The sequence below is a fragment of the Harpia harpyja genome, chromosome 10 (assembly GCF_026419915.1).
Source record: "Harpia harpyja isolate bHarHar1 chromosome 10, bHarHar1 primary haplotype, whole genome shotgun sequence".
In the NCBI taxonomy this organism is placed as follows: domain Eukaryota; kingdom Metazoa; phylum Chordata; class Aves; order Accipitriformes; family Accipitridae; genus Harpia; species Harpia harpyja.
Genome location: NC_068949.1, coordinates 41782096 through 41807981, shown reverse-complemented (window position 1 = coordinate 41807981; position 25886 = coordinate 41782096). Strand labels below are relative to the sequence as shown.

Here is a 25886-nt window from a genome sequence, read left to right as displayed (position 1 = left end):
TACCTTTTGGACACTGGAGTTAATCCCCCATGTGTGTCTATGTGCATGCAACTCTCAAGTTTCTGGTTCTTTGCAGTTTCTGTCAGGGAAGGAAGCAGAAAAGCCAAGAGCCATCCATCTCGCTTCTTGTTATACCTTCCTAGACATGTATTCTCTGGCAATGCTCAGGTACCTGTTTGACAGAGCCAAGCTGGTCACCATCCAAGGTGCTCTGCAAAACCTCAGCTGGAGGAGGCTCTGAGGAAGCTCATCCAGCTTGAAGTTTGTCCCCCTGTAAGCAGGGAACAGGACTAGATGACTTCTAAGTGTTCCTCCCAGGCTAACTTTTTCTATGATTCTGTGGAATTTAAATAAAATCTAAGGATGGTTTGTTGTTGGCTTGATCCTCAAAGTCAAACACGGTATGCTAGACTATTTCCCTTCCATAATGCAGGGAGAGGAGTTATTAGAGAAGGCAGGATCCTCCATAGAAGGAAGCTGTATCTCGTAAGATGTTTTCAGCTGTACTGCTGAAAGAGTACTGCATTTTAAACACTCTGGACTTAAAAAACACCAACAGTCTCTGTCACTATTTTAAAATATATTTATTAACTACATTGGTTGCCTCATGTTGGAATGAAGAAATTACAGTTGTAGCAGGGTCAGAATGTTGATTTTGTATGCAACTTTGGTTTTTCAACTCATTTCCTTGCCGCAAGTCTTCCAAAAATTCTGCTTTGAGTTTGTTGAGTTCTTCGGCCAGGCTCTTCATCTCACTTGAGGGTACGTTTTTATCTAAAAGAAAATTAAAGCTGAACTTTTATCTTCATGCTTAAAGACAAAATTACAGACTTTGACTCACATTCTACAAACAACTTTGACCAGACTTCTGAAGGCAATTGCCTCAGTCAGGCCTGCAGGTCTGGGATTCCTTAACAATTTACCCCAAGGAAATTTCGTAGGTTTAGTCCTACATTGCCAGCTAGCACCTGGAATATGCTACGCGTACCTTTTGCGTCCTTCATTGTCTGAGAGATGATGCGTCTGCATGTCTGATCAGCCTGATGGACAGTACTAGCTGCACAGATTGCTCGATCGGCTTCCTACCCAGGGTGACCAACAGAAAGGAAGAATACATGCAAACACATTATATTTGATTTAGACTGTCATCAACTTTTGAAGTACTCTTTGAAAACAAGTAAAATGTTAGCAGCAACTCGGTGATGGGTGCAGTGCACACCTGTTCCTTGGAATGCAGAGGCAGGTATGTACACCTGGTGACTGAATGCCAGAGACAGATAGGTGTGACATTAAGAAGTGACCATTATTTTCCTCAGTGTGATGCGACAGCTCCAAAATCTTTTTACTACCCTAGAACATGTAACAGTATTCTTGAAGGTAGTTCAGTGGTTTAAATTAATAACGTGACAGAAGTACCCATTTCAAATAGGATTAACTCTTCTGTGTGTGCTTTTGCAATCAAGAAATGCAGTAGCTATTTCTCAGTTTCTGTCATCATGGTGTTCCGAGTACAATTCGGGAATAACTAACTCACTCATTCACCATCATCTGAAGGAGCCGTGACTGTGAAGACAAGCAGTGCTACCTTTTGCTCAGTGTTTTCCTCGTTTTGCTTCACTGGATTTTCCAAAGCAGCAGCCAGCAAACTAATTATCTCCTCACTAAGAAAACAAACAAAAGAGTAAACCACATTAATCAAACGGTTTCACTGAAGATTTTTCTTTCATTTTGTAACGATGCCTCACCACAGGAAAAAAAGCAAGTTTTCAGTTAAATTCATGAAGCAATCAATGAAATAATCTTTATACAGCAAGTTAGATGAAAAACAATTACAACTGGAACTACAGCAAATTATTTCCAGTCTTCTGTTTCAGCCGATTTACATAAATTTTCAACACCAGTTTAGAAGTGCAGTTAGTTTTGAGGTTAACTCTGTGAAGAATGATGGCTGTGAGTTCCCAACAACTGGCATGTATTGTGTGTGTAATTGCCTGGCTTCCAAAAACCACCATACGGAATATTTTTTTACATACTGTTTAGATGCAGTAAAAAGCTTCTACCCATCCGTTTATGAAAGCGGTACTTAGTGAAAACCCTAGCATCAATCCAGTAGCATACTTATCCTCTGAAGTGCAATCAAAACTTTTCAGAATGAGGCTGTTCTGTTCCCAAGCATTTTTCTTGAGATCTGGCATTTCTATTCTTCTCGCCATTAAACATATTGTCTGGTCAGGTAACGGATGACTTCTTAGACGATTCCTCTGCAAGCAGCATTCAAGTGGACACTCTAAAAATAACTGGCAGAAGCTCAAGGAATCTAAAAGAAATAAACATACAATCTTACCTTTAAACTGTTCAAGTAAAAATTTCTGAGAGCAACATGCACAAGAAAGGCTTTACACGAATGAGGAAGTGCTACACTTGTTTTGAGCCTGAAAAGAATACAAACCTAAAAAGAATACAAACAATTTTACCTTCAAGGCTGCCCAAGTAGTAATTTCTGAGATCAACATACATAAGAACGGCTTTAAGCGATCTAGCAATTTCTAATAAAACAGTACTGAAGTTAAGTTGATGCTTACTATACCGCGGGAACCTAGCGATTAAGAGTAACAAATGTTCAACAAGAGCGCTTGAAGAAAGGCAGCTGAAGCGCACCGAATTCCCTACAAAGCTGAAAACGTTCTTACGCATAGCAACGAAGAGTAATTACATTTGCGAGCCAGCTGGTACACCTCGTATCTCATGCTCTGATAATAAAAATTGTCATCCAAGATCAGGTAGAGCGGCCTAGACGTGGCTGCACGTGTCCAGGAACGGCCAGCTCCGGCGTCGCTTCCCGCTGAGGAGAGCAGCCCCTGCCCGCGGCAGCAGGCCAGGAAGCGCTCCCAGGCCGGCTGGGTGGCGGTGGCCGGGGCAGAGAGCGGGCCCCCGGTCACCACCGCCCGCAGGAACCGCTCCAGGCACTGCAGCAGCTCCCGCCGGCTCCGCTTCCAGCGGGGCAGCTGCGGAGGAAGGCAGCGGAGGCGTGAAGGCCCGCGCACCCGCCGCCCTCCCCAGGCCCCGCCGCGGCGGCGGCGGCGGCAGCCGGGCGGGAAGGCCCGGCGTGAGGGCCGGGCCGCGCTGCCTAGCAACGGCCGCAGCGAGGCGCCTCGGCTGGCCAATGAGAGCAGAGAGCGGCGCAGCGGGAAGGAAGAAAGCCGCCACTGACCAATGGGGACGGCTCCGCCGGTCCCGCCCCCGGCTCGGGCGGGCCGAAGGCCTCCGGCGGGATGAGCTCGTCGTAGTCCAGGAGAGCGCAGGCCCAGCCCGGCCGCTGCGGCAGGCGGCGGCGCAGGGCGCGGGCCAGGGTGGACTTGCCGGCCGCCGGCAGCCCGCACAGCACGCACAGACCCACCCGGGCGCGCCCGGCGCCGCCCGGCTGCTCATCCTCCTCATCCTCCTCATCCTCCTCCTCCTCCTCCTCCTCCGCCGCCGCCGCCATCGCCAGCGCCGCCAGAGGCCCGTCCGCCGCTCCCGCGGGCGGCCGCTGCTGTGCGCATGCGCGGGGCCGTCGGCGCGGGCGGGGCGCGGCGGTTTCCCTGAGGTGAGCGGCGGGAGCTGTGGAGAGCGGTGCGGGCGTCTGCGCGAAACAGCCGGGTTTGCTCAGATTTATTTCGGTAATAAATTCAGTAACACGCTCTAGCGAACCCACAAGCGTCAGACGGCTGAGCGATGCCGGGTGTGCCCGGCGGTGGTTTTTGTTACCATCGTAAAATCGAGATACTACCGAGCGTGCTGACCCTGATGCTTTATTTTAGATTACATTCATGTAGCATTATGCTTGCTAATGAGGCCTAAATGGTACGAATACTTGATTATAACAATTTAAGATTCTGGAATTAAGATTAAGGAATTAAGGAAGATGACATCTCTTCAAAGGATGCTCCTTGCCAGTGCGGGTTTTTGCCTGCAATGTATTTTGGGTTCTTTTGTCCAGCTCTTTGGTGAAATGGCCATCTAGGGGATTAGAAATATTTTCTCGGTGAGGCCACTCCGTAATTTATTCACTCTTTTTGCTAGTTCATATTCCCAAAGTTTGCATGCGAGCAGGGTCAGTGTGTGATTACTCTCCAATGTACAGATCAATCAGTATCCACAGCTTTGTTCTTGCCAGTGAGCTTTTCTCTGCATGGCAGATTCTTTTCCAGTAGTTGCCATTTTGACAAACTATGTAACTTCATACATTTTCTCTTAAATCGGTACCGTTTTCTAATTGTCCCAATTAGAATGACGAAAGTTATCGGTTGCTTTTGTAGTGGAATCAGTTTCTAGCAAAAATCTCAAGCTGTAATAACCAGTAAACATTAAAACAATGTTAAGTTGTATAATGTATTTCCTGATACACCACATTTTCTATAACAGTAGAGATGGCTTTTTTCTCTTAGACACATCATCTACAGAGTTTCTTTCCATTGCTAGTATCCCTACGTGAGGTTACTTTTCCAGACTACCTGAACTGGAAAGTAACATGCAGCTAGTAGGTAATGAGAGGCAGGATCTGGATCCCAGCTTTGATAGGGTTGCACAGAAGGCAAGGCTCAGAGCGACGCATAGGAGCTGTCCGTGAGCCTGGCATGCGGGGTATAGCCGCATTCAGCCGGTGGCACACTGCTGAGGGGACGGTCCAGGAGGTAGGCAGACTGCAGACTTCCCAAGAGGTCAGTCTGTATTCTCATTTTCACAGCTGCATATGACTAGAGGTGAATAAATTATGTCTGTAAATAACTGAATTCGCTTCTCTTTGGCCTGCAAGTAAGGCTGCACTTCAGAAGAGTCCTGTTCTCTGATGCTGTTACAAATTTAATCTAACAAGAGTTGAACTTCAGGCTTCTGATTTAAAAAAAACAAGAGGTGAGGTAGAAGACAGAAATACAGCCAGCAGCAATTAGGAAAATAATGGGATAACGTCTGTGTTCAGTGCCTCTTAGCATCAAGTCTTTTCCAGAGGTACATGCTTTCAGAAGGCGTTTTGGCTGTGCAAGGAGAGGACTGGAGGATTGCAATCTTTAATTTTTTTCAGAGCAGTTACTTGTCAGAATTGATGAGGGTTCCCAAGAAACTTTTCAGATGGCTGGTCTCGGTGGGACTGCGGGTCTTTGAGGTCCTGAAGGAACTGCAGGCGACTGGGTTTGTACTGGCTGCCTGAAGTGTGGAAAACACATTTTGTGAACTATTTCATGGCTTGAGACAACTGGTATTTCTAAACTGGTTCTTTACCATTTTTAAACAGTTGCTAGCATTTATACATAGATATAACTTTCTCTGCTCCTCCCTCTCCCTTTTCCTCTCCCTCTCCCTAGTAGCATTTACATGTCCCGTTATGCTGTTTTCTATACAAGCAGTAAAACAGCATTTCTCCTTCAAGCATTTCATCTATTATATCTCATATGATGCTGTATGAAAAATCCTCCTAAGCAGGACATGAGGCATTAGGAACTTCGCTTACAATGATGCAGCAATGTAAACATAGCAAACATGAAGAAAAGAAGGTTTTAAATACTACAAACCTTGGGCCAGGAAAATGCGATACGGTAAAAAAATCAGGACTTGACGTGGCAGGCTGGAAAAGATGTTGCAGAAAATCAAGATGACAAAACTCGCAGATTTCAAAGTATGGCTAAATATTCAGTATTAAGCTAGTGGTATTTTAGAACTCATTTTCATTTCCTGTGACATTCTTCGTATTCTCTTGCAACATTTTGTTTTGATAATTTTTATTTTGTTTTATCAGAACCAGATCCACAGCTTGGCTAAGTAGCTTCTCTGGTATTTGGCCACAGAATTCAATCTTTGGCTGTTCTGCTAAGTAGCAGCCTGTTCCATCCCGTAGTACTCAGCCCGTGTTGACAGGGCAGGCAATAAAGCTCATACTTACCCATACAGAAATCCTGTCTAACACATTATAAATTATCATAGAATCATAGAAACGTTTAGGTTGGAAAAGACCTTTAAGATCATTGAGTCCAACCGTCAACCCAACACCACCATGCCCACTAAACCATGTCCTGAAATGCCTTGTCTACACATCTTTTGAACACCTATCTTAAATCTTTGAACACTTATACTTGGAAATTCAAATGGTTTTAATGTATCAAAAAGCTACAAAGTCATTAGTAACTATATTAGAGAAAAGGCACTGTATAATTTGGATTACTCAACGTGAAATAATGCAAGTATGCATCTATCTTACCTGATTATTTCTTGTGTTATGACTTGGTCTGTTGTTTTGCTTTGGTTGCTCCACAGTGTTATCCCTGAAATAAAAACCACATCCATCAGGCAAATCCCTGTTTGGTTTAACTACCTTCAGGGATGCAGTGTTTTTCAAGGCACAAGGCTGTGAGAGACTGAAAGAGTTAATGTCTCAAACATTGTAGTGGGGCAAGTTCTGCTTAAAGATGAACTCTGCCCAGCAGGAAACAAAGGTGAAAAGCAGCTGCTGAGAACCCATCAGCACAGACATCAGCAACAGGGCGGGGAGGGTGTGCTGGGGGGTGTGCAGCTCCCTGTTCTGATAAGCTGTTCTGATACAAAGATCAAACAATGGTCACGTCTGCAGGGAAGGGGAGGTTACTTCCCAAGCGACCCCCAAGCCCACTGACCCATTTCCTGAAGGTTACACCTAATCAGCCTAATGAGTTCAAGTGCCTACGCGAAGGAGGGGCAAGGATGATAAAAGGGCACGAACTGAAGCGCCAGGTGCGCAAGCCCACCAGAACTGGACCCCTCAGCTGACTGGAGCAATGCTGGACCCAGGACCACTGAAATCTTTCTCCTTCCCTTTTTCTCTCTCTGTCTTATTCTCTCTTTCCTTTTCCACAATCCCTACACCTCATCCCTTTAAGACATAAACCTGTTGACCAAGTCTGGGACTAGGAGTGGATCCAGCCGCCCCCAGGCTCCTCTCTGAGAAGTAGTCTAGAAAGCAAGGGGGTCTGCTCTGAATCTCCTGACCCAATGGGAAGGATCTTATTCCCTAAATTGATGTATATGGTTACTACAGGTTACATGGTTTACGGAGGTAATTTCATGCCAGTTCCTGTTGTGAGAGACCCCACCACCTACTGTTACACCTCCCAAGTTCAGGCTGCTTCTGCCATGAATAAAATGTTCAACTGATCGTTTGGTGTGGTTTCACCTTAATTTAGCCCGAGGGAATTCCGAATTCAACACGACTCCCTGGTCTGTCCAGCCCGGGCCATGACAGAGGCTACAGCTCAGAGATCTGGATTCTGTTTCTGACTCTGCTCCTTTCTGGCCTTGGCAAATAATTTCAATGTGCTATGCCCCTGTGTCCATGCAATACAGTTATCAATAACAATTAGGAAAGTGTGATGTATTTTGGGAAAAAATGCTTGAGAACTGACAACTGGAGTATCTGGATTAAACTACCTAATAGCAGGGTACTGGCTATTAAACTACCTACTAATACTATTAGCAGGGAAGTCTTTTTCTTTTAGGAGGTATGGAATTCTTTGAACAGATAAAGAATCTACCTGGCTTGCTAAAATAATCTGGAGCATGCTCTCAAGTGTTGAAATACGCATTTGTAATAAGTACAATACCTGTGTTGTCTTCTACTTTTCCTGCAAAACTTTCTTCTTATTGCATCACGCTTAATTACTGCTAATACAGTAACGATTACTAGTGGCAACACAAGGAGGAAAAAAATAAGCAGACCATCGCGAAGTGATGTATCTAGAGAAAAAGAATTGAAATCGTGTAAGATAGTAATCTTGCTTAACCTCATATTAAAGCATTTTTTCTGCTAAAAACACCTTTCTGTTGTAAAAACTACAATCTTCAAATTATTATTGATTAAAACTAGTAACTCCACTGAAATTTGTAAAATGCTATGATCAGAAAAGTACAATTTGGCCTTACGTTATCAAAAGTTCTTTCTGCCTTACTCACCCCATGTTGTATGATATACAAACTTTTTCCTTTTCCATATATTTTTTCAAGAATTCTAAAGCAGAGAAATTCATTTTTCATTTGCTTACTCACAAGTGATCTGCACATCTTCTTTGTCTTCCTAAGCTATTAATAAATACAAAACATTTGCATGGTCTCTCAGCGTGAAGGCCAGCAAAATTTACTCCATTTTCCCTTTGCAGAATTTCATGGCTCTTACAGAAGCCAACTGCTGCTTGCTGCATGCACCTTCTTAACCCCTCTTGTTGCTGTGAGACCCTTCCCATATATAAAGGCTGCAGGTTTCATTCTCAAGCTGTAGTCTTCCTCTACGACATCCATTTTATCAGAACTCTGTTTTAAATACCTAAGTAAATATCTAAATATCTAACTATTTAAAAAATGTAACAGTAACTCTAAGCAACTAATGTATTGCTTTTTCTCTCGGACAAAATAGAGGTCAATTTGTCCCTTGGACCAACTTCCTTCATCTCTGGAAACCTACACATCAGATAATAATGTTTCTTCTTCAAGTCAGTCCATGATTAAGTGTCCCATGCAGTAGAAAAAAAAAAGTTGAAAAGAGGCTGAAAAACCCCCTGGTTTTAGTAGATTATTTTATCAGACACTGGGGGCAGAATGAAGGCCAGTTTCAGTAGCTTACCTATGTGAGCTGGACCACTGTCAACACTGCCGCCGTAGCCTGACCGGTCACAGAATGGAGGTGCCCATCCAGAATTGCAGTGGCAGTTACCATTGTTGTTGCACACCTACAGTAGGTACAACGGGGATTAGTCAAATGAACAACGCCTTTCTGGAAGTGGCCACTTGCATAGTATTGCATAGAATACATGAAGTATTAACTGGGAATAAGCTCTCTCCCTCCATAACATCCCAAAACACTGAGTGATACTGATACCAGAAGTTCACCTGCTATAGAAGTTAACCTTTGTTTTGTTGTTTGCCTGCAATAGAATACAGTCCAAAGATCTTCTCAGTTTTACAACCTTTGGACTCCATTTTGATTTTTCATGGAGACATATATAAATCAGGAATCACTAGACTCAAAGGATATTTTCCTTTTACAATTCAACAGCTCAGTAATATTAGAAAATTCCCTAGGGAAATTCAGAAGAAATATTTTTCAATGTTAGTGCTAAGAGGTTTACAGTATACTGGCAACATGAATTACAGATAAAAAAGCAGACTTAACTTTTAATACAGATCTGAAAAACAAAGCCATCTGGATGGTTATTGCTTTTATGCAGTGATTTTGCACCTATCTCTGTCTTCTAGAAACAGGGCATGAAAACACCATCTACTTACCCCATTATCATTACACTTCTGCTTTACATCACAGCTGTAGCCCAAATGACTTGCATCAACACATTGAAAATCTACACAGGCCTGGAAAAAGTAATTAGTGTCTTTCAAACACAAAACTTCAAAAAATACCATCCTTTTATAAATATACTATATAAATGTATATGTTTACAAGTCTACAGCTTTTACTTAAATGTCAAGAAAAAGGGATGATAGAATATTCAGTACTTCACAATTTTATAGCTGTATTTGTCTCAGGTTTTCTTAAGTCTGTGGATGCATTTTGATGGAGTCATTTGAATAACTGATAATGTAGTTAGAACTGATTTGTAGCATCCCAGTTTTTGAAGAGCTAATTAATTGTTTGTACATGTATATGTCAAAAAGCAGATTTTTTATTATATTACAGCATACAAATAAGAGAGCTATGTAATGCTTTTGAAAGTTAAAAACTTTCTAATTTGTGGAATATATTCTGTAATGCTGCTGTGATTCATCTTACCTTCTTTTCTCCACAGGCTGTTCCATCATGAACTTGAGCAGGATCAGGGACATCTGATCCTAAGTCAAAGTCAGAAGACCAGCATAAAACACCAGATGCGTTATTGACAACACTCCAAGCAGGAAGATTTTGAAGACTAACAGATGTGCACTGGAGCTTGCCACACAGACTATGCCTGTATTGAATGAATGACACTCAGAGACAAGGTGAACAGAAAAAAAACAGTATCAGTGCAAATATGCCATCCAGTCAAACTTTTTAGCTTGCATTTCAGGGAAATATTCTTTTAAATCTCATGCTGTAAGAGTTTGTAACAGAATATAGTTTTTACATTGCAGATTTTAGGATTAGTTTTATTTGCTGGTGACTTACTGAACGGGACATTTCTTGTACACTCCACCTCTCATTCCACAGTTTCCAAACCTATCTCCTTTAATATTTGCTTTTTCAAAGCATACATCAGGTGCTTTTCGTGCCCCTGTACAAAATATAGTGAATCTTAGTAAGCCACTACACTGTCTTAAAAATAGGAGAAAGAAAAAGAAAAATCGGAAATGTCTATTAGGAGACTACAAGTCTTTTTACATTAAATTATAAACATACCTTTTCCATATATAGATTCACATTGTGAGTCAAAACTCTGGCATACTCCATAGTAGCAATATGCCTTCATGTTGTCGCATGGATAACCATTCATGATATAAACGTCGTCTGGACAGTAGGCATTGCTTCCATTGCAGTATTCAGGTAGATCACAGAAATCCATTTTTGGTCTGCACGCTGCTCCTGCCACTTTAAACTAGAACCAGAGAGGAATGCCACCCTACTTTTATTTTGCAACAGCAGAAGTTCTAACATGAAACAATGACAACTGGGAACCTTCTGTGATTTTAAGGAAGACAAAATAGTTTTTCAGATCAGTATCGAACAAATATCCAAAACTTCCCTCAGTTTCATAAGGGTGTTGCTATAAAGTTTATGAGCTGAGCCTGCGGAGGACTTGGGTAGATTGTGCAAATGCACACACAAGTACAAATTAAAAAGCAGCCAACTATCATAGACTTTGGTGAAGCTTGGTGTTGCATAATGGAGATCACTACTACTGAGTCGCCTGATTGCTCATGTCTCCTACAAGGTATGACACAGTGTAGTGGGTTGACCCTGGCTGGATGCCAGGTGCCCACCAAAGCCGCTCTATCACTCCCCCTTCTCAGCTGGACAGGGGAGAGAAAATATAACAAAAGGCTCGTGGGTCAAGATAAGGACAGTTTAATAAACTGAAAGCCAAGGTCGCGCGCGAAAGCAAAGAAAAACAAATGATATTATTCTCTACTTCCCATCAGCAGGCGATGTCTAGCCACTTCCTGGGAAGCAGGGCTTCAGAACGCGTAGTGGTTGCTCCGGAAGACAAAAAATGCCCCCCTTCCGTCTCCCTTTACTTAGCTTTTATATCTGAGCTGACGTCATATGGTATGGAATATCTGTTTGGTTAGTTTAGGTCAGCTGTGCTGGTTATGTCCCCTCCCGAGATCTCGCCCTGCCCCAGCCTGCCGTTGAGGGGGGGGCAAAAATGTTGGAGAGGCAGCCTTGATGCTGTGCCAGCACTGCTCAGCAGTAGCCAAAACACTGGTGTGTTATCAACACCTTTCTAGCTACTGATGCAGAGCACAGTGCTATGAGGGCTGCTATGGGGAGTATTAACTCCATCTCAGCCAGACCCAATACACACAGACAGGACGTTCCATTTCTAAGCTATTGGCCAAGAGTTGTTAGACACAAATTCTCTGCTTACTGTGTCTACTGGTGAATGTAGTTTGATAATGTGAAAATATGTCAAGAGTACTATGATAGCTCTTTTCAAACATTAAAAATTACTCGTAAATAGTATCAATTTAGCTTAGTAAAACATAGCCTACCTTGCAATTTTTGCAGCACAGTCCTTGAGCGCATTGTGATCCAGGTGTGAGTTTGCAGGTTGCAGCATCACAGCAAGGGTTAGTACATTCCTGAAGAACAACCATGGACAAGGGGACAAAATGTTTTTACCTCACTATATAGCTGGGAAGTACATCATCAAACCAAGTGCAGGGACGAACCAAACTTTAAATACACCGTCTCTCTTGCATGTCCTGAGGGTGACAGCCTTCTGCTCTAACAGAGACCAGCATACAGTTTTGCTGTATTTTTTTACCAGAAGTCATCAGAAAGATACCTGTTTTGATGTGTTGTGGCACAGGGGTATAGGATAGGTTTACACTTTAAATGGACACTAAGAGAAGCAGAACACTTTGGTTTTTAAATAACACTTCTTATCACCCCTCATCTTATTTTTCCACTACGCTAGCAGTTTGATGTAGAGAAATGTTGGTATCTTTTCATGACTTAGAAGAAGGCCTATGCGATGGAACCTGAGTTTGCTGGCAGCCTTTTGATTTATTGGTGTCTTTTTTGAGACATCTTTATTTTCTAAAGAATGAGTCAATATACCATTATTTGAAGGACATTTTGGCAATGCAAATATGGCTAACAAAAGTAATTTCTCCCACAGGAGAAGTTTAAGGGTTACAATTAAGAAACCTGTAAGTGCTCTATGGAGGGGTAGTCTCTTTTCTGTAACAGAAATATCCATGTTGCTAAAACCAGCACAAAAAACAGTGGTGTTTCCACATACTCTGCACTGAAATGCTCTTCTTTCTTAGGCATTGGCTCAAAGTTCTGTGAAGTCCAGTAGCCCTTAACTGAGTTCATGTCAAAATCAAAGTATGATTTTAGGCTTTTTCTAAAATTTATCCTCATATTGTTTGCAAAAATGTAAATTTAAAAGGAAGACTCCTCAGGTATTAATGCAAATCAGGTATACCAAAAGGCCAGTGTTATACAACTAATATAATATAATATAATATAATATAATATATACAAGTATCCAGTTGAATTTCATTCATTACCTGTGGTTTGCCACAGTCACATTCTTCATTGTTATCGACCACGTTATTACCACACACAGGTTCTTTGTAAATATTACTTGTTTTGGGTGGATTTCTAAGGCAGTTTCCTCCTCCGTTTAGAATAAGGTTCTCAAAATCATCAGCACTGCAGGTGCTGAAATTCCTGGATCCACTGGAAAACATAATATTATTTTTTTATTATAAATGTTTTGCTTACAGGAAAAAAATACAACTCAAGCCATTAAAATATTGTCAATCTATAACAAATATTGTGTTTCGCAATGCTAGGAGATCATGAGATACTTCATTTATACTTTATTTTGCATTAGAGTACAGTACTAGAAGTTAAAAATACTATGTATAACATAAATGCAAGTACTTTCAGAAGCCAAAGAGACAATCAGATTATCCATTCTGGTGTCCTATATAAAACAGGCCTTAGAAATTCCTTGTCTGTACTGAGTCTAAAAATGCTTGATTAAAAAATACCTTCCAGAAAGACATTCACCTTAACTTGGAGTCCCTAAGAACTCAGGAATGCGGCTTCTTGTAGTAGTTTTGTCCAGTGTTCAATTGCCCTGATTTATTAATACAAATGTGGATAGATAAAATAATATGATCTTTTTGTCTTAAGGGGAAGCCAAAGAACAAATGAACTGAAAGAAACATAAGCTGAGAGATTTTGTTTAAATTAACTGTTAAGAGAATCTGTGCAAAGGATGCATGTTTGCACAAACCCAGTGAATATATGTAAAGCCTTCTCAGCAGGGTAAAAAAACCCAGCAACACACTGTCATTAAAAAAAAAAAAATCAGAAAATCCAAATAAGTTTTTAGGAATGCTACAAATAAAGAATGACTCGATTGGAAAACAGATAGCTTTTCAAATAAATTAAAATGATGTCAAGTCCTAAGTCAGTGAATTCACCTCTATGATTTAACTTTTCAAACAACTCCCCATTCACAACAGTTCTTCAAGATTCATGGGAGTTTCACAGGTTATAAGGCATAGTTACTGCAGATAGATAACAATTATTAAAATAAAATAACTGGAAATCTTACTTATCTGTGCTGTGCATAATATAGGATGCAGGACATCTTTTATCATCGTGTTTCATTCCGAGATTATGCCCCAATTCATGTGCAACTACTGTAGCATGACGTAACACATTGTTATGATTCAACTAATAAAGAGAATCAGTGTTAAATAAAAATTGTGAAACTAAAGAAAATACTGTGTTTCTACCTACTAATTTATTCAAGCCGCAGAGCTCTCAGAGGCTGTGAAGACAGAATACTAAGCTGTATTGCAAAGCAAAAGCAGCAAGAACAGACAGTTTGTCACTGTTTATTTTCAGGTAGGGCCAGATTCTGCTACTCTTTCTATTCCTTCCATTAGGATCATATTCTGAATAATAACAGCTGGCAGTTGGACTAGATGATCATTGTAGGTCACTTCCAACTGGAATTATTCTATTCTATTCTGTTCTATTCTAACACAGTTTATCAGTCATGACACTGATTTCAATGGAGTCTTCAATGACAGATGTACTATTAAAGAACAGACTCTGCTTTTGAGATTGCCCACAATGTTGTGGCATCCATATAGTAAGGACAGGAACCTCTGGACATACAGGTTCTGCCCCAAGGGTGAAGGAGAAGAAAATAGTTTCTTACTAATTTTGCCATATTTAATTTTTTTGCCTGTTTACAGCCTTATTGTGGGGAATTCCAGACACTTGAGAATATAGTGCTTTATGTTCACTTTCTATCCATGTAAAAAGTAAAAAAATACGCATTATTTTGTAGCTGTATTCCCATCTTCAAAACACTGTGGTTATGAACTTTAATGGTATAAGGATGCACTTTCTTATGCAACCTTGAGTTAGATGAATTAGAGAAGGTGATAAAAAAAAATATTTCAGGACTAAATCAGCCAAGTGGACTGGAATGTGATGAAAAGAGAAGAGAGAAATTAGAGAAATTTGGAAATACTTAAAAAAAAAAAAAAAGTATAAAATATGCACAAGTCTTTACATAAGAAATCCCATGAAAGAAACCATACGTCTCCAAGCCTAGTCTCCAAGACCTGGGTGACTTGACCAAATAGGTCAGCAGAGTGCACATTATTTATTAGGATGTTCCAAAGGTACCTCTGGGGAAGCAATGTCTGACAATAGGAGTATCTACAACTCTGGATTTTGTAAACGCACAGGGGAAAGCCTTCAATTGTTCAGGTACCTCTTTGTCCCACTAGCAGCATATCTATGACAGTTTAGCAGCTCCTGTGCAAATTTCTTCCCTTAACCACAACATTATGTACTTACAGTGCTGATTGACCCTCCCTGGACTTGTGAGCAGACAGTACCTACAAAAGCCATTCCAATGGATCCATCATAAGAGCCTCTCCCTCTGCAACAAAAGCACTTTGAAGGTGTTGTTGAAAGAGGGGCTGAAAGTTCACGATTTCTACTAAAAGACACTGATGAGTTTGAAACAAATATTGCAAGACAAAATTTGGTCTTCTTGAAGTCAAGAAGAAATTTATCACCATATCAGGGTTTCACCGTAATTAATAATGAATATCTGAATAACAGAGCTTGAAAATAATGGTCAATCACCTAAGTTTGCTGTGTCAGTGCCTCTGAGTTCACAGAATCACAGAACGGTTGAGGTTGGAAGTGACCTCTGGAGGTCATCTGGTCCAACCCCTCTGCTCAAGCAGAGCCACCTAGAGTTGATTAACTATAAAGAATTCATTGTAGTTTGTCATTTTGCCAGGTTAAAACAGTTTGGAAGTTGAGTGAATTTTACTCCAGTTATATTTTCATTCATAGACAAGCCCCAAATCATATACATTAACAACACTGGCAGCATGGCTAGTTTTTCCACTGAATGAAAACTTACATTATGAGATGGCTAACATCATTTCGTGATTGTTTAAGAAGATCTTTCTGTCTCCAGGAAACAAATCTACTCAGTACATCTCCAGCTGAACCATCCATTACAGATATGTGGTTTGTGTCTGTCCAGATCTCTAATCCAACCAAAACAATCTGGATGTTTAATGCCCTATACATCTGAAAAAAACATAATGATAATTACTGTCCATCAGTCTGTTTCAACTGAATTATAAAAGATTACATCACTAGTACTGAGTAAACAATAAGCTGAACATACTGAGACATAACTTTAGTTTCTTTGAGACTAAATATAAAATATTTGTCTTTATAAACTAAGATATAAAATATTTATAAATTATAAAGTAAATAAATACATTTATAATATAAAACTAAATAAGGAAAGAATATATGAATGAAGGCAATCTACTTCCCGAAGGCACCTAAACACATCTTTCAGTTGGAGAAGTTGGAAAGACCATGTTCATTCATTTCCTTAGCTAATTGTCTTGAGGAGAAACTGGGAACAGATGATCAGAGAGCTTATGGAATTGTTCACAGCGCTGACAGTTTGCTTAATAAAAAAACACAAACGTGAAATACTCTTCCTAGAAATGTAAAACGTACTGGAGACCTCATGTTCCTGGAGCAGTCAGAGTCTGGGAGCACACAGAAATGGTTTAAAAAAATCTTGCATCTCCCACCCTGCTTGCACCTCTACAAGACTTGTGCATAGGTTCATGCTGTGCCTTAAATGTGTTACAAATTTTTGTATAACTTCCAAATACAGTTTCAGAACTGCATTAGCCGTTCTTTTGAAAACTATGATAAAGTAGAAACTACTGAATCTAGGCAACTTATCAGACCTACCCCATCAACATAATTAATCAGCTCAACCGTTTCCTTTTGCACCACAGCAGGATCAGATTTCTTCAGCAAAAACTGTAAAATACCATATGAAAATGTCAGAGAAAAAATTCAATGATGTAATAAAATGTATTTAGCATTGGATGGTATCATTACCCTGTTGTTATCCACAACCATAAATAGTTCCACATAGCTTTTCTGTGGCAGGACAGCTCGCCGCTTCTGCAAATTAGAAAGCACATTAAGTTAACATAATAATTAATGACTGCAAGGTTTTTTACTTATCTTTCTCATGTTTTTCATTTCATGTGTTTGTAAAGCAATGATGCATTTTTTAACGTGGTCTCAAAAGTAAATTTGCCTTAGATTTCCAAATAAACATCTGTATGTCAGTAATTCACATCTGGTCAGACACTGGGATGCATGAGCTGAAAGGCAGCTTTATGCCTTTTATGTCATACCCATGACTGTCTTGGGCAGAACTCTGCTCTTCTGCTAAAGGATTGCTTCACGCTATGTTAAATTCCCATTGTGCTGTTATTCTGTTTCAGGATTTCCTTAGCAGTACTGCCACCAGTTTGGGGTCCATGAAAATGAAGGCAATACAGAAGTGGCCTGCCAGGCCAAACCCACCTGCAATGACACCATGCCAAAGCAAGAGCTCTGGAGACCCTTGGCTGCTGGAACAGGCTGAGGAGAAGGCTTGGACTCAAGAGAAACAGAAAGGTATTTACCCTCAAAAGCTTTTCCCTGCTAGAGGTACTGTTTGATAAAAATGGGTATTTCACCGACTGCTTCACAAACATCTTGTGATGAAGGCTGCCATTCAGCACACCACATCGGAAGGGGATATCCCGCATATCTTCTAATGGGTAAAACACATGTTCAGATGTGCTGGATGTGTTGAGCGGCTCTATTCCATACCATTTGCCACCAATGTAGAGAATTCCTCTAATAATCATAAAAGAATGAAAAATTATTCCACAATTTTCCCCTCATGGTTATGACTAAGTGAGTGAATGACAGCTGGATACTTAAAAACTAGAACTGTTCATACCATTATGTTGAAATAAATTATTATCTTAAACTATCTTAATGTAGGGGGTAAGTTCAAATGCCCAACAGGATCTCAAAAGACAAAACAGAACTTACTTGAAGTACTTGATTGTACACAAGTGTGGGCTCCTTGAATCAGTTAGCAGGAAAGCCAATGAGTCTGGATAGTGGGTACAGAGCTGATGCAAATGGTCTCTTTTAGTCCTTATCTCTACTCTCACTCCTAGCACCATGCAGCTAAAGTAATCTAGCATTTTAGAAAAAGATACCTTCTAAGACAGAAAGAGAGGCTAAAAGAAATCACCAGGGTGTTTATGAGGGCAACAGCAGTATTGCACTGCTGAGTACAGCTAAGTAGAAAGATTTTGCATTTGTCCATGGCTCAGAAACACCTACCACATGCCCATTTGCTGTACCAGAATCTTTCAGAAGCTATTATCTTGTTCTCCAGAATCTCAAAACTATATTTAGAACAGGAAGTCTCTAGTTAATACCTTGTGAAAGAAGATCCTCAAAAATGTGAGTAAAAGGTAACCAAAGGATTTGAGTCTGCGTAAGTTTGCAGACAGCCAAAATGAAATATCTGTTCTGCTTAGGGAGATCCAGCATTACCTGAAATACCAGTATGTTGACGATTTTATTCTTCATTTAAAGGAATGCCAGGAAATGTCATTTATTGTGAGTGGCATCTCACTGTGATGCTATACATGAAAGATATCTGGGTGAACTTTATCCCATTTGCAAGATATCTGGGTGAACTTTATCCCGTTTGCCTCTTCATGCTTGTCAAAAAACCATCAAACTGAACAAGGCTACTACAACCAACAAGTGTATCCAAAGTCCAGCTAAAGAGCCAAGCTCAGTGAACAGAGGGAAGCATGGGTACACTCTAAGCACATTCTGAATATCTGCACAATTTGTTGTGCGTGGCATCTCATTTTGCCAACTAACATGGACTGATTCCACAGGGAGAAACCCCCATCTTTTACGCATTAATCTGGCCCATTTATGTTTCTCAAATAAATGTAATTTTCTTGTATTTGAAACACAAAAAATTGTTTCAAATTTGGTCAAAATTTTTTCCACAGAAATGGTTTTTCTTTTGAAACCTGCCCATTCATAAGACAGAATTGTTTGCAGGAGTGTGTTAAGTTTAGCAAAAGCTTCATCAGCATTTCTTCTAGAGAGGTACTGCTGGTCAAGACATTCACATCAAGTAATAGAGGCCTCAGTTCATGCCTGTGTTCTGCCTATATTTGAATTATGCTCTCTCTCATGTTATCTTTTTCTGTGAAGGAATTTTGGCAAAGGGGAAAAAAGTGGTAGTTGAGGGAAGATATAAAACCTCTAAAGAGTTTCAGCTTCATCAATAGGCGAAATATAAAAAAAATTTGCAATATAGGATGGTGTTTTCTCTCCAGGTGTATGTTGAATAGCAACTGCTTTTTTTGGTACTGCACAATGAATTACCGTGAAGTAAAAAGCAAGAGGTAATACCTAAGGCCATCGCATGTGCTAAGAGCAAGCATCGAGTCAGCAATCCCTTCAATAGTGCCATGATAATAACAGTGTGTCTGAAATGCAACAAAACCACATAATTAATGACAAAATAAGGTTGTTGCCTTCAAATGCAAACTTACTTTCTAACCAGCCTTTTTATTTGCATGACTTTAAGGCTGGCTGTTACAAATTTACAGAGTTCCCTATTCTAAAAGTAATCCCAACCTTCTTGGAGTAAAATATTACTTGACATGAGTACCTACAATAGCATTTGGTCCCTTGGTTCTAGGAAACAACCAGCTTTTTAGTTTAACCCATCACCATCCTTTAAAAAAATCTTTTCATCTACATTGCTCATCCTGTTCTTAAACAGACTCCTCTCAAAGGCTGATCTGAGAAGATCTCCCATGCAGTTTCCCATAAGACTTAATTGCTCCCAATTAAGTCTCACTGAGCTCACATGCAGTTTAAAGTTGAAATTAAATTCAAAAGTATTTGTAAGGCTTGTTTGATACAGGACCTAAAAACTATAGAGCTTTGATGCTGCAATTGTACCTTTAATTGCATACTATGCAAAGGTGACCTAATCAGGCAGCTCAAATTCAGTCTTGGCATAATCTCCTGGTATCTCCTTTCACACCTTGGAAAACAGTGATGCTGTATCACTGTAAACAACCCACTCCCTCAAAAGACATAGGACCTTATGTTTTGTATCAGTGGTAACTGTTAAACAGAAATGCTACAAATGTGAAAACTCACAAAAGCCTCTTTCCCAGCAAATACATTTTTCTTCTGTAGGTACTTTATGTGCATCACTTGCATTTTCCCTTCCATTGCCAAAAATGTAACCAATTTTCACTGTCCTATTATAGAGATACGAAAACACCCAGAATTAATGGCTGTGCATTCGCTTTTGCTTTGAAAATACATTTAGATGCATACACACCCTTGTTGTCATCCTTAGTTCTATCAAATTCTTTATATGGCCTTCAATCCATAAAGCTTGGCTTCCATGGTTTGAGGAAACTCTGACACAAAAGGGGAATTTTATTATATACAATACCTTGGTTTTTGATTGTGTTGCCTCCAGTTCCCCATTTTTCCCATATGTATATAGCATAAAGTCTTCGCTAACAAGCTTTCTGGAAACAAAAATAAACTACTGCTCTTTTAACAGTCTAGAAAGCAAGAAATAAGTCAAGAATCCTAGTAAGTACTACATTCTGTTAGCAGCACACTCATGCTAAATTACTATTAAAATCCATGGACACTAAACAAAATACCTTAAAATGAGCTGCATTATTTGGAAAATAAGTTATTTTGAAATATTTTAACTAAAATTTCCATAGAGTAGGATCTGAGCAGACTATGTTGCATCAGGGCCTAGACTATTACAGGCTCAGGAATGAGGAACAACAGTAACAGACAAATTTCTTCAAATACAACATGGCTAACAACCCTCCCCCCTGCTAATAAAAAGCTAATGCTGAACTGAATTCTAATTTTTCATAAGGATTTTCTGAAAAGTCTTGTGCTGCTAATAAAAAACCTAATCAAAATAAATTGCTTCACAACTAGAAAAAATATTATTCCCTTCTATTTGCAAGCTAGTACCATAACAGAGATGCTATTTAACAGTCATTTTGTAATTACTATCTGTCATGTAAGTGGTTTCTTCTGAATTTTTTCAGCATATAAATACTTGTCTATATGCAACTAACTCCCAAGATGGTATGATTCCTTAGAACACTCTACCACATACTTATTTTTCTTCAGTTTTAGGAGATATGTTCCATTTCTGGTTTTAACTGAGTAAGAAAGATTGTCATCTGAACGCTCCTGAAAACAGAACAAAAGATGTTACTTAATTAGGTGATTTTCTACTTGGTTGTGTCAGTTCCATGTTTTGTTTGAGAAGAGAGGTCCAACTACTATATATGTTTTGAGTATCTATCAAAACACAGATTCCTAACCCTCATGCCTTCTAGATCTCAAAGTCTTAGCAGCACACTCTACATTCTTTCCTATGGAAAGTTTAAATGCTATTAATCTATAAATTTTCATGTAGAAGACAGAAGGGCACAGCCCCTGTATGCACTCTGCCCAACCACCACATCATGTTTGGCGACACTCCTTATGTAAATCATTGGCAGCCGGACCAACGACTCACAGATTCTTCCTTCCTTAATCAGTTTGCACAAAGATGACTAATGCTATTTCAGTAACAGTTACTTCAGTAATTGAACTCGATATCTAGGACAAAGGTAAGTTACTGCAGAACTGAAGAATTAAGGCTTAGATTTTTTAACTCATGCATTTAACCTGTGCGACTCTGTGGGACCATTTCTACAAAGTGAGCATCAGCCCTTTAGGTGCTACATGGTTGAAATCCTCTGGTTATCCAAAAGACCAGGTACAACGAGCAAAAGAACATATAGAGCATGGACGTTAGTTCAAGTTCGAGTTCAGCATCTAATCTGACTCAGAGGAAATGGAAATATTCTTCACGTTCCTTCTCACTTCTGCCTTACAAGGCTGTTAACAGGACTGGAAGTTTGAAAGGTGCTAACTTAGAGTGCAATCACAGACCTTTGTGGGAACAAATTTACTCAAAACTAGTTGAAAACACTAAGAATCTGAAGAGATAGTGTGGGGCGCAATTCTTCACAAAAATAATCTATATATACCATAGACTCTGTGCGTATGTGTGTGTAATATAGGACAGTATTGTGAAAAACAGCGACATCAGAAGAAAAAAACAGATAGAATAACAAACCTCATGAAAAAATGGGTGATGTTTCTCTCTGCCCGTCAGACTTTGAGGAATAATTATTTCTAATGTAGAAAGTCTGGATGTCTGTTCAGAAGATACACCTAAAAATAAAGTTTGAAATTTCTAAAGAATCAGAAAGGATAAGTAAGACATTATGTTGGAATCTGCACAGTGGTGATTGCCGAAAGACCATTCTGATCTGTCCATAAATGGAGAAAGACCTGACTGCCCATGCTCAGTTTGGTCTATTCTGTCTCTGCCAGAGCTCTTGGATTATGCTGGGAAAATCACAGAAATCAACATTTTCAGTCATGGCTAAGTTGCTCTGCATTTCTGAGTGTTTAAACCAAATATACGTGGCCTCATTCTCTGCAGAAATGCTGTTTTGACCGTACTCAAGGTTAATGACTACACCACCCCAAACACAACTGATGTAACGTGCTACAAACTGCAAACTCGAGCAAAAGTTTTCTTAAACGGGGTGTCCAAAACTGACTGGCAATCTTGGCTTTAACTCTCGGTCTTAGTTACTTACATTATAAACTGGGATAATAGCTCAAATTTTTCTCATTCCTTCATTAGGCAATATAAAACCAAATTAATTATTGTTTGAAAAAAAAAAATCCCTCAGCCAATATGACAGTAACATAATAGAGAATCCCAAGAACAAGAAAAATTTAAAAAAAAATCCTTTCCTGTATTCAGTGCGTACTTTGATAGTGATGAAGAAATAGTTTAGGAATGGTCAAACTGATTTAAAAAAAGTAACTTCAGATTAAAGCTGGGATTTTCTGGAGCACACAAAGAAAAACTATCAAATGATTTAAACACAATCTTAATTCTCACATATTCTGGATTATTAACTTTGTAACTTTGTTGATAATTTTTGAAACTTTTTTTCTTCTATGACCTACACTTTTAACCTGATGTACCACAGAAAATTTATGCAGCTACCTTCTCTGCCCACCCACCTGTCCCCTCACAGTAATTTTTGAAGTAGCTGGCCAGTTAAAATCGACTGTGCAAGAGATGCTAACATCTCAAATAGAATTAAGTTCCTTCAAGCTTTGTGAAATCACCTCATTGGTGCCAGGACGACTGTGCTGATCTGTAAATCTACAGCAAGGCTCTCTAGGAGTGACTGATGGACCTATAGTACAATTATTTTGAATGGTGGATCCAACTTTGCCAGGATGTTTCAGAACTTTGCTAGGCAGAGAATTGAAGAATATTGTATCTCCAGAAGAATAAATTCAGTCCTTAAATACTCTGGGGAATATTTTTTACTGGTTACAGAGCCATTTGCTGTGGGCTTGCCTTCTAGCTACTGTTAGGTCCTGCACTTGCTCATCTTCTCCCTCTTGCTCGTGTCTCTACTTCCTTCTGTCCTTTCCTTGGTTAAATCAACTCCCCCTTTAGCCCTCTCCTTCCATTTAAATCCCTTTACTCATATTCCTTTCCCCATTGCCCTGAATGAGGAATACTTACAGTTGTCCTCTGGATATAATTCTGCCACCTGCTGCGTGTATAATCTTGGCTCACCACGCTTGCCTCCTGCCATTGCCTAACGCTGCATTTTGTTCATTCCAGCAACAGTTAAACCTTTGCAAAAGGTCTGTAGCCTTTTACGTTATATCAGAACCATCTCCAGAACATCATGCTAATGCAGGAAGCTAAAGATAAGAAGTCTGCTGAGTATCTGGTTTCAAGTAAGCAGTTTTGTAAGGACAAAAACAATCACCAGTGACTTTTTTTTAAATTGTGTGAACTTGAATTCATCTTCCTTTTTCTTGTCTGCTCCTCAGTCTGGTTTGAGTGTTGACTCTGATCAACAGAGACTCAACCATTGCTTTTAAACAGGTTACAGAATCAACAATAACATGGGTTTTAACAATGAAAGTGGTTTCTTCCTTCTTAAATTGTTCTTTCATAAGGAAACAAAGAGATTTCTTCTCATTTATAGGAGCACAAGGTCACCCTGAGCCTCCCACGTTTCTGTGAAAGGACTTCATAATTGCAAAGACGACACAGAATCACCCATCCAAAGCAAGGAGGAGGATTCTTCAGTGTAATGACGATCTCTACCTGTTAGATAACATCAGGATTTTTAAAAGCTAGTTGCAGGTAGCATATGTTTACCATTAAAGACTGCCATTGCAATCAAAAGGTAGGAGTTGCTATTAGCAAACAGGTTTGCAAAAAATACCAGCACTCAATATTTACTTCTGACTTTGCTCTTAATCTTCAATAATTTTATTATCTAAATTACAAAATCCATTCTGTTTCATGAGTTAAGTCTATGTTGAACTAACAGTGGAAATGCAGTTCTAACAATTTAAATTTTGACACCTGAAAGCAGGAAACTATCTTTAATGCAAATCATAAAAATATCACTTTCTAAGAAATATTTCAGGTGTTAAATCTAAACCTAAAATCTGAAGCCAAATCATAAATGGAAATGAGCTAATGAAGAACTAAAACAAAACTGTAGGAATTTCCTTCACATTACCAAAGATCAAAATCTTTTTCTCCAGTCTTTACTGTCGATAAGAGTGACAGTAACTGCAGTTGTCACAACCAGTGTCCAGTAAAGATGATGTATTTACATACCTACTACATCCTGGAGAAAAAAAAAACCACAAAGAGCTCAGCTATAAAAAGCTTCAATCTGTAATCTTTTCCAGACACCTTTTTGTTGAACAAGATTTTGTCAATTGGCGGGTCAGCTAAAGCCTAATACCTGGGGAGACCAGTGACTCGATTTGAAGGGAATGCATCATTACAATCAGGACCAGAGAGTACAAGAAGACTTGGAGAAACTTTCTAAATACATAACAAAAACTGAAAGCTTACCTTTTATCCAAGAGGGTTTTCCAGTTAAAGTTAGTCCAAAAGTGAACAAAAATAGGCTGTGTTTTAACATGACTAGATTTCCCGGAGAAACTACTACAGTATCCGAGTGGACACCTGTACCTGGCTCTTAGCTGCTCTACACAGGCGAACTAGGAGAACGAGAACCGTCTGCTCTGAAGGTAAACAACAGAAAAAGCACTCCGATACTACATCTGTGCTAAGGAAACGGGAAGTAAAATTTAATCCATTAGGCTTGCAAAAAAACTGGTTAGACAGCTTAAGGCTAATAAAAAGCAGCACATTCTTAAGTGCTGATTAGAGAAAGAGCACCAACCCATGCCAGGATCAAACTGGTTTATTCTAAAGGATTTTGATACCACGGTGAGGTCATAAGAGATTAGAAACATAAAATATTGCTACCAATGGATACAATGTTTAGGATGTTTATACTGGCTATGGTCAGCTCAGTAAAAACTCTAGTATAAAACAATCTACTCTTCGAAATTTCAGCTTGTTGTTTTCCATTTTTTCATCTTTAAAAATATAAAAAATACAATGCATACAAACACATGGAAGCCCTACAAACACATGGAAATCCCCAAAACAGGGATTTTACCCCATCCCTTCTACATTAATTATCCTCACCAAAAGTCTGCAATTTTGTGCAGCTCATTGTTCTTCCAGCATCCGAGTAACCTCCTGAGGCATCATGCAATCATATTGTCACCAAAAGCAGAAAATAAACGCTTCTAAAGCTGGATGAATTAGCAATGCATTTCAGAAGTATCAAGCACATTTAGAAACTCAAAAAGGAGACTGAGACGATGGTTTTCATGCTAAAACATTTACATTAATTAATTTTAATTAATTCATTAATTAAAACAGAGCAAATCCATTTTTCCGTTGCTAGTAAATCACATAAAACAATGGCTTAAGTGACAAAAAGCAGGGATACCGACTGCATTTGTAATACCAGCTTGTAGAAAGCCTGTTCAAGTCTGTCTTTGTATTTTTCGCAAACCTAACTAATGTTCCTCAGCCGAGCACCAAGTGGAAGAACCCGATATCCGCGTTCCCTGGGTTTACGTCTATACCACAGTGTCAGGGGCAGCTTTCCCCGGCTCCAGAAGCCGGCATCCTACTGAAAATTAAATGAACCCAATCTTTTATTTATAGTCTCTCTCCCATATGCGTGCAACTCGGAAGAGAGAA

The 25886-nt window shown here is 39.6% G+C and overlaps 2 protein-coding genes and 1 long non-coding RNA gene across 5 annotated transcripts; 1 reads left to right on the top strand and 2 right to left on the bottom strand.

The window, feature by feature from the left end:
- Positions 1-565: 565 nt before the first annotated feature.
- PSTK (phosphoseryl-tRNA kinase) lies at positions 566-3581 on the bottom strand. Its single transcript, XM_052798525.1, has 6 exons — positions 3212-3581; positions 2714-3005; positions 2119-2317; positions 1586-1661; positions 989-1082; positions 566-774 (listed from the first exon to the last, which is right to left on the bottom strand). The coding sequence occupies exons 1-6, from the start codon at positions 3482-3484 to the stop codon at positions 569-571; spliced, it is 1140 nt and encodes a 379-aa protein (XP_052654485.1). The 5' UTR covers positions 3485-3581; the 3' UTR covers positions 566-568.
- Positions 3473-17232, top strand: LOC128146781 (uncharacterized). 2 transcript variants are annotated; one of them, XR_008236837.1, is made up of 4 exons: positions 3511-3586; positions 4796-4893; positions 9798-9987; positions 17044-17232. It is a non-coding gene; the product is annotated as an uncharacterized LOC128146781 (long non-coding RNA). The 2 variants fall into 2 exon arrangements; XR_008236838.1 differs by lacking the exon at positions 4796-4893 and having other exon boundaries at positions 3473-3586.
- On the bottom strand, positions 4358-24826 carry LOC128146778 (disintegrin and metalloproteinase domain-containing protein 9-like). Of its 2 annotated transcripts, XM_052798521.1 has the most exons (22): positions 24675-24826; positions 21825-21922; positions 20811-20887; positions 20112-20190; positions 19046-19122; positions 17227-17443; positions 16649-16714; positions 16496-16567; positions 15633-15805; positions 15053-15137; positions 13788-13909; positions 12727-12898; positions 11698-11787; positions 10385-10580; positions 10154-10259; positions 9782-9956; positions 9283-9363; positions 8621-8726; positions 7608-7740; positions 6233-6296; positions 5550-5602; positions 4358-5184 (listed from the first exon to the last, which is right to left on the bottom strand). In XM_052798521.1, exons 1-22 carry the CDS (start codon positions 24742-24744, stop codon positions 5106-5108), a joined length of 2391 nt encoding a protein of 796 aa, XP_052654481.1. In that variant the 5' UTR covers positions 24745-24826; the 3' UTR covers positions 4358-5105. The 2 variants fall into 2 exon arrangements, with proteins under 2 accessions (XP_052654481.1, XP_052654480.1); XM_052798520.1 differs by having other exon boundaries at positions 5068-5602.
- Positions 24827-25886: the final 1060 nt, after the last annotated feature.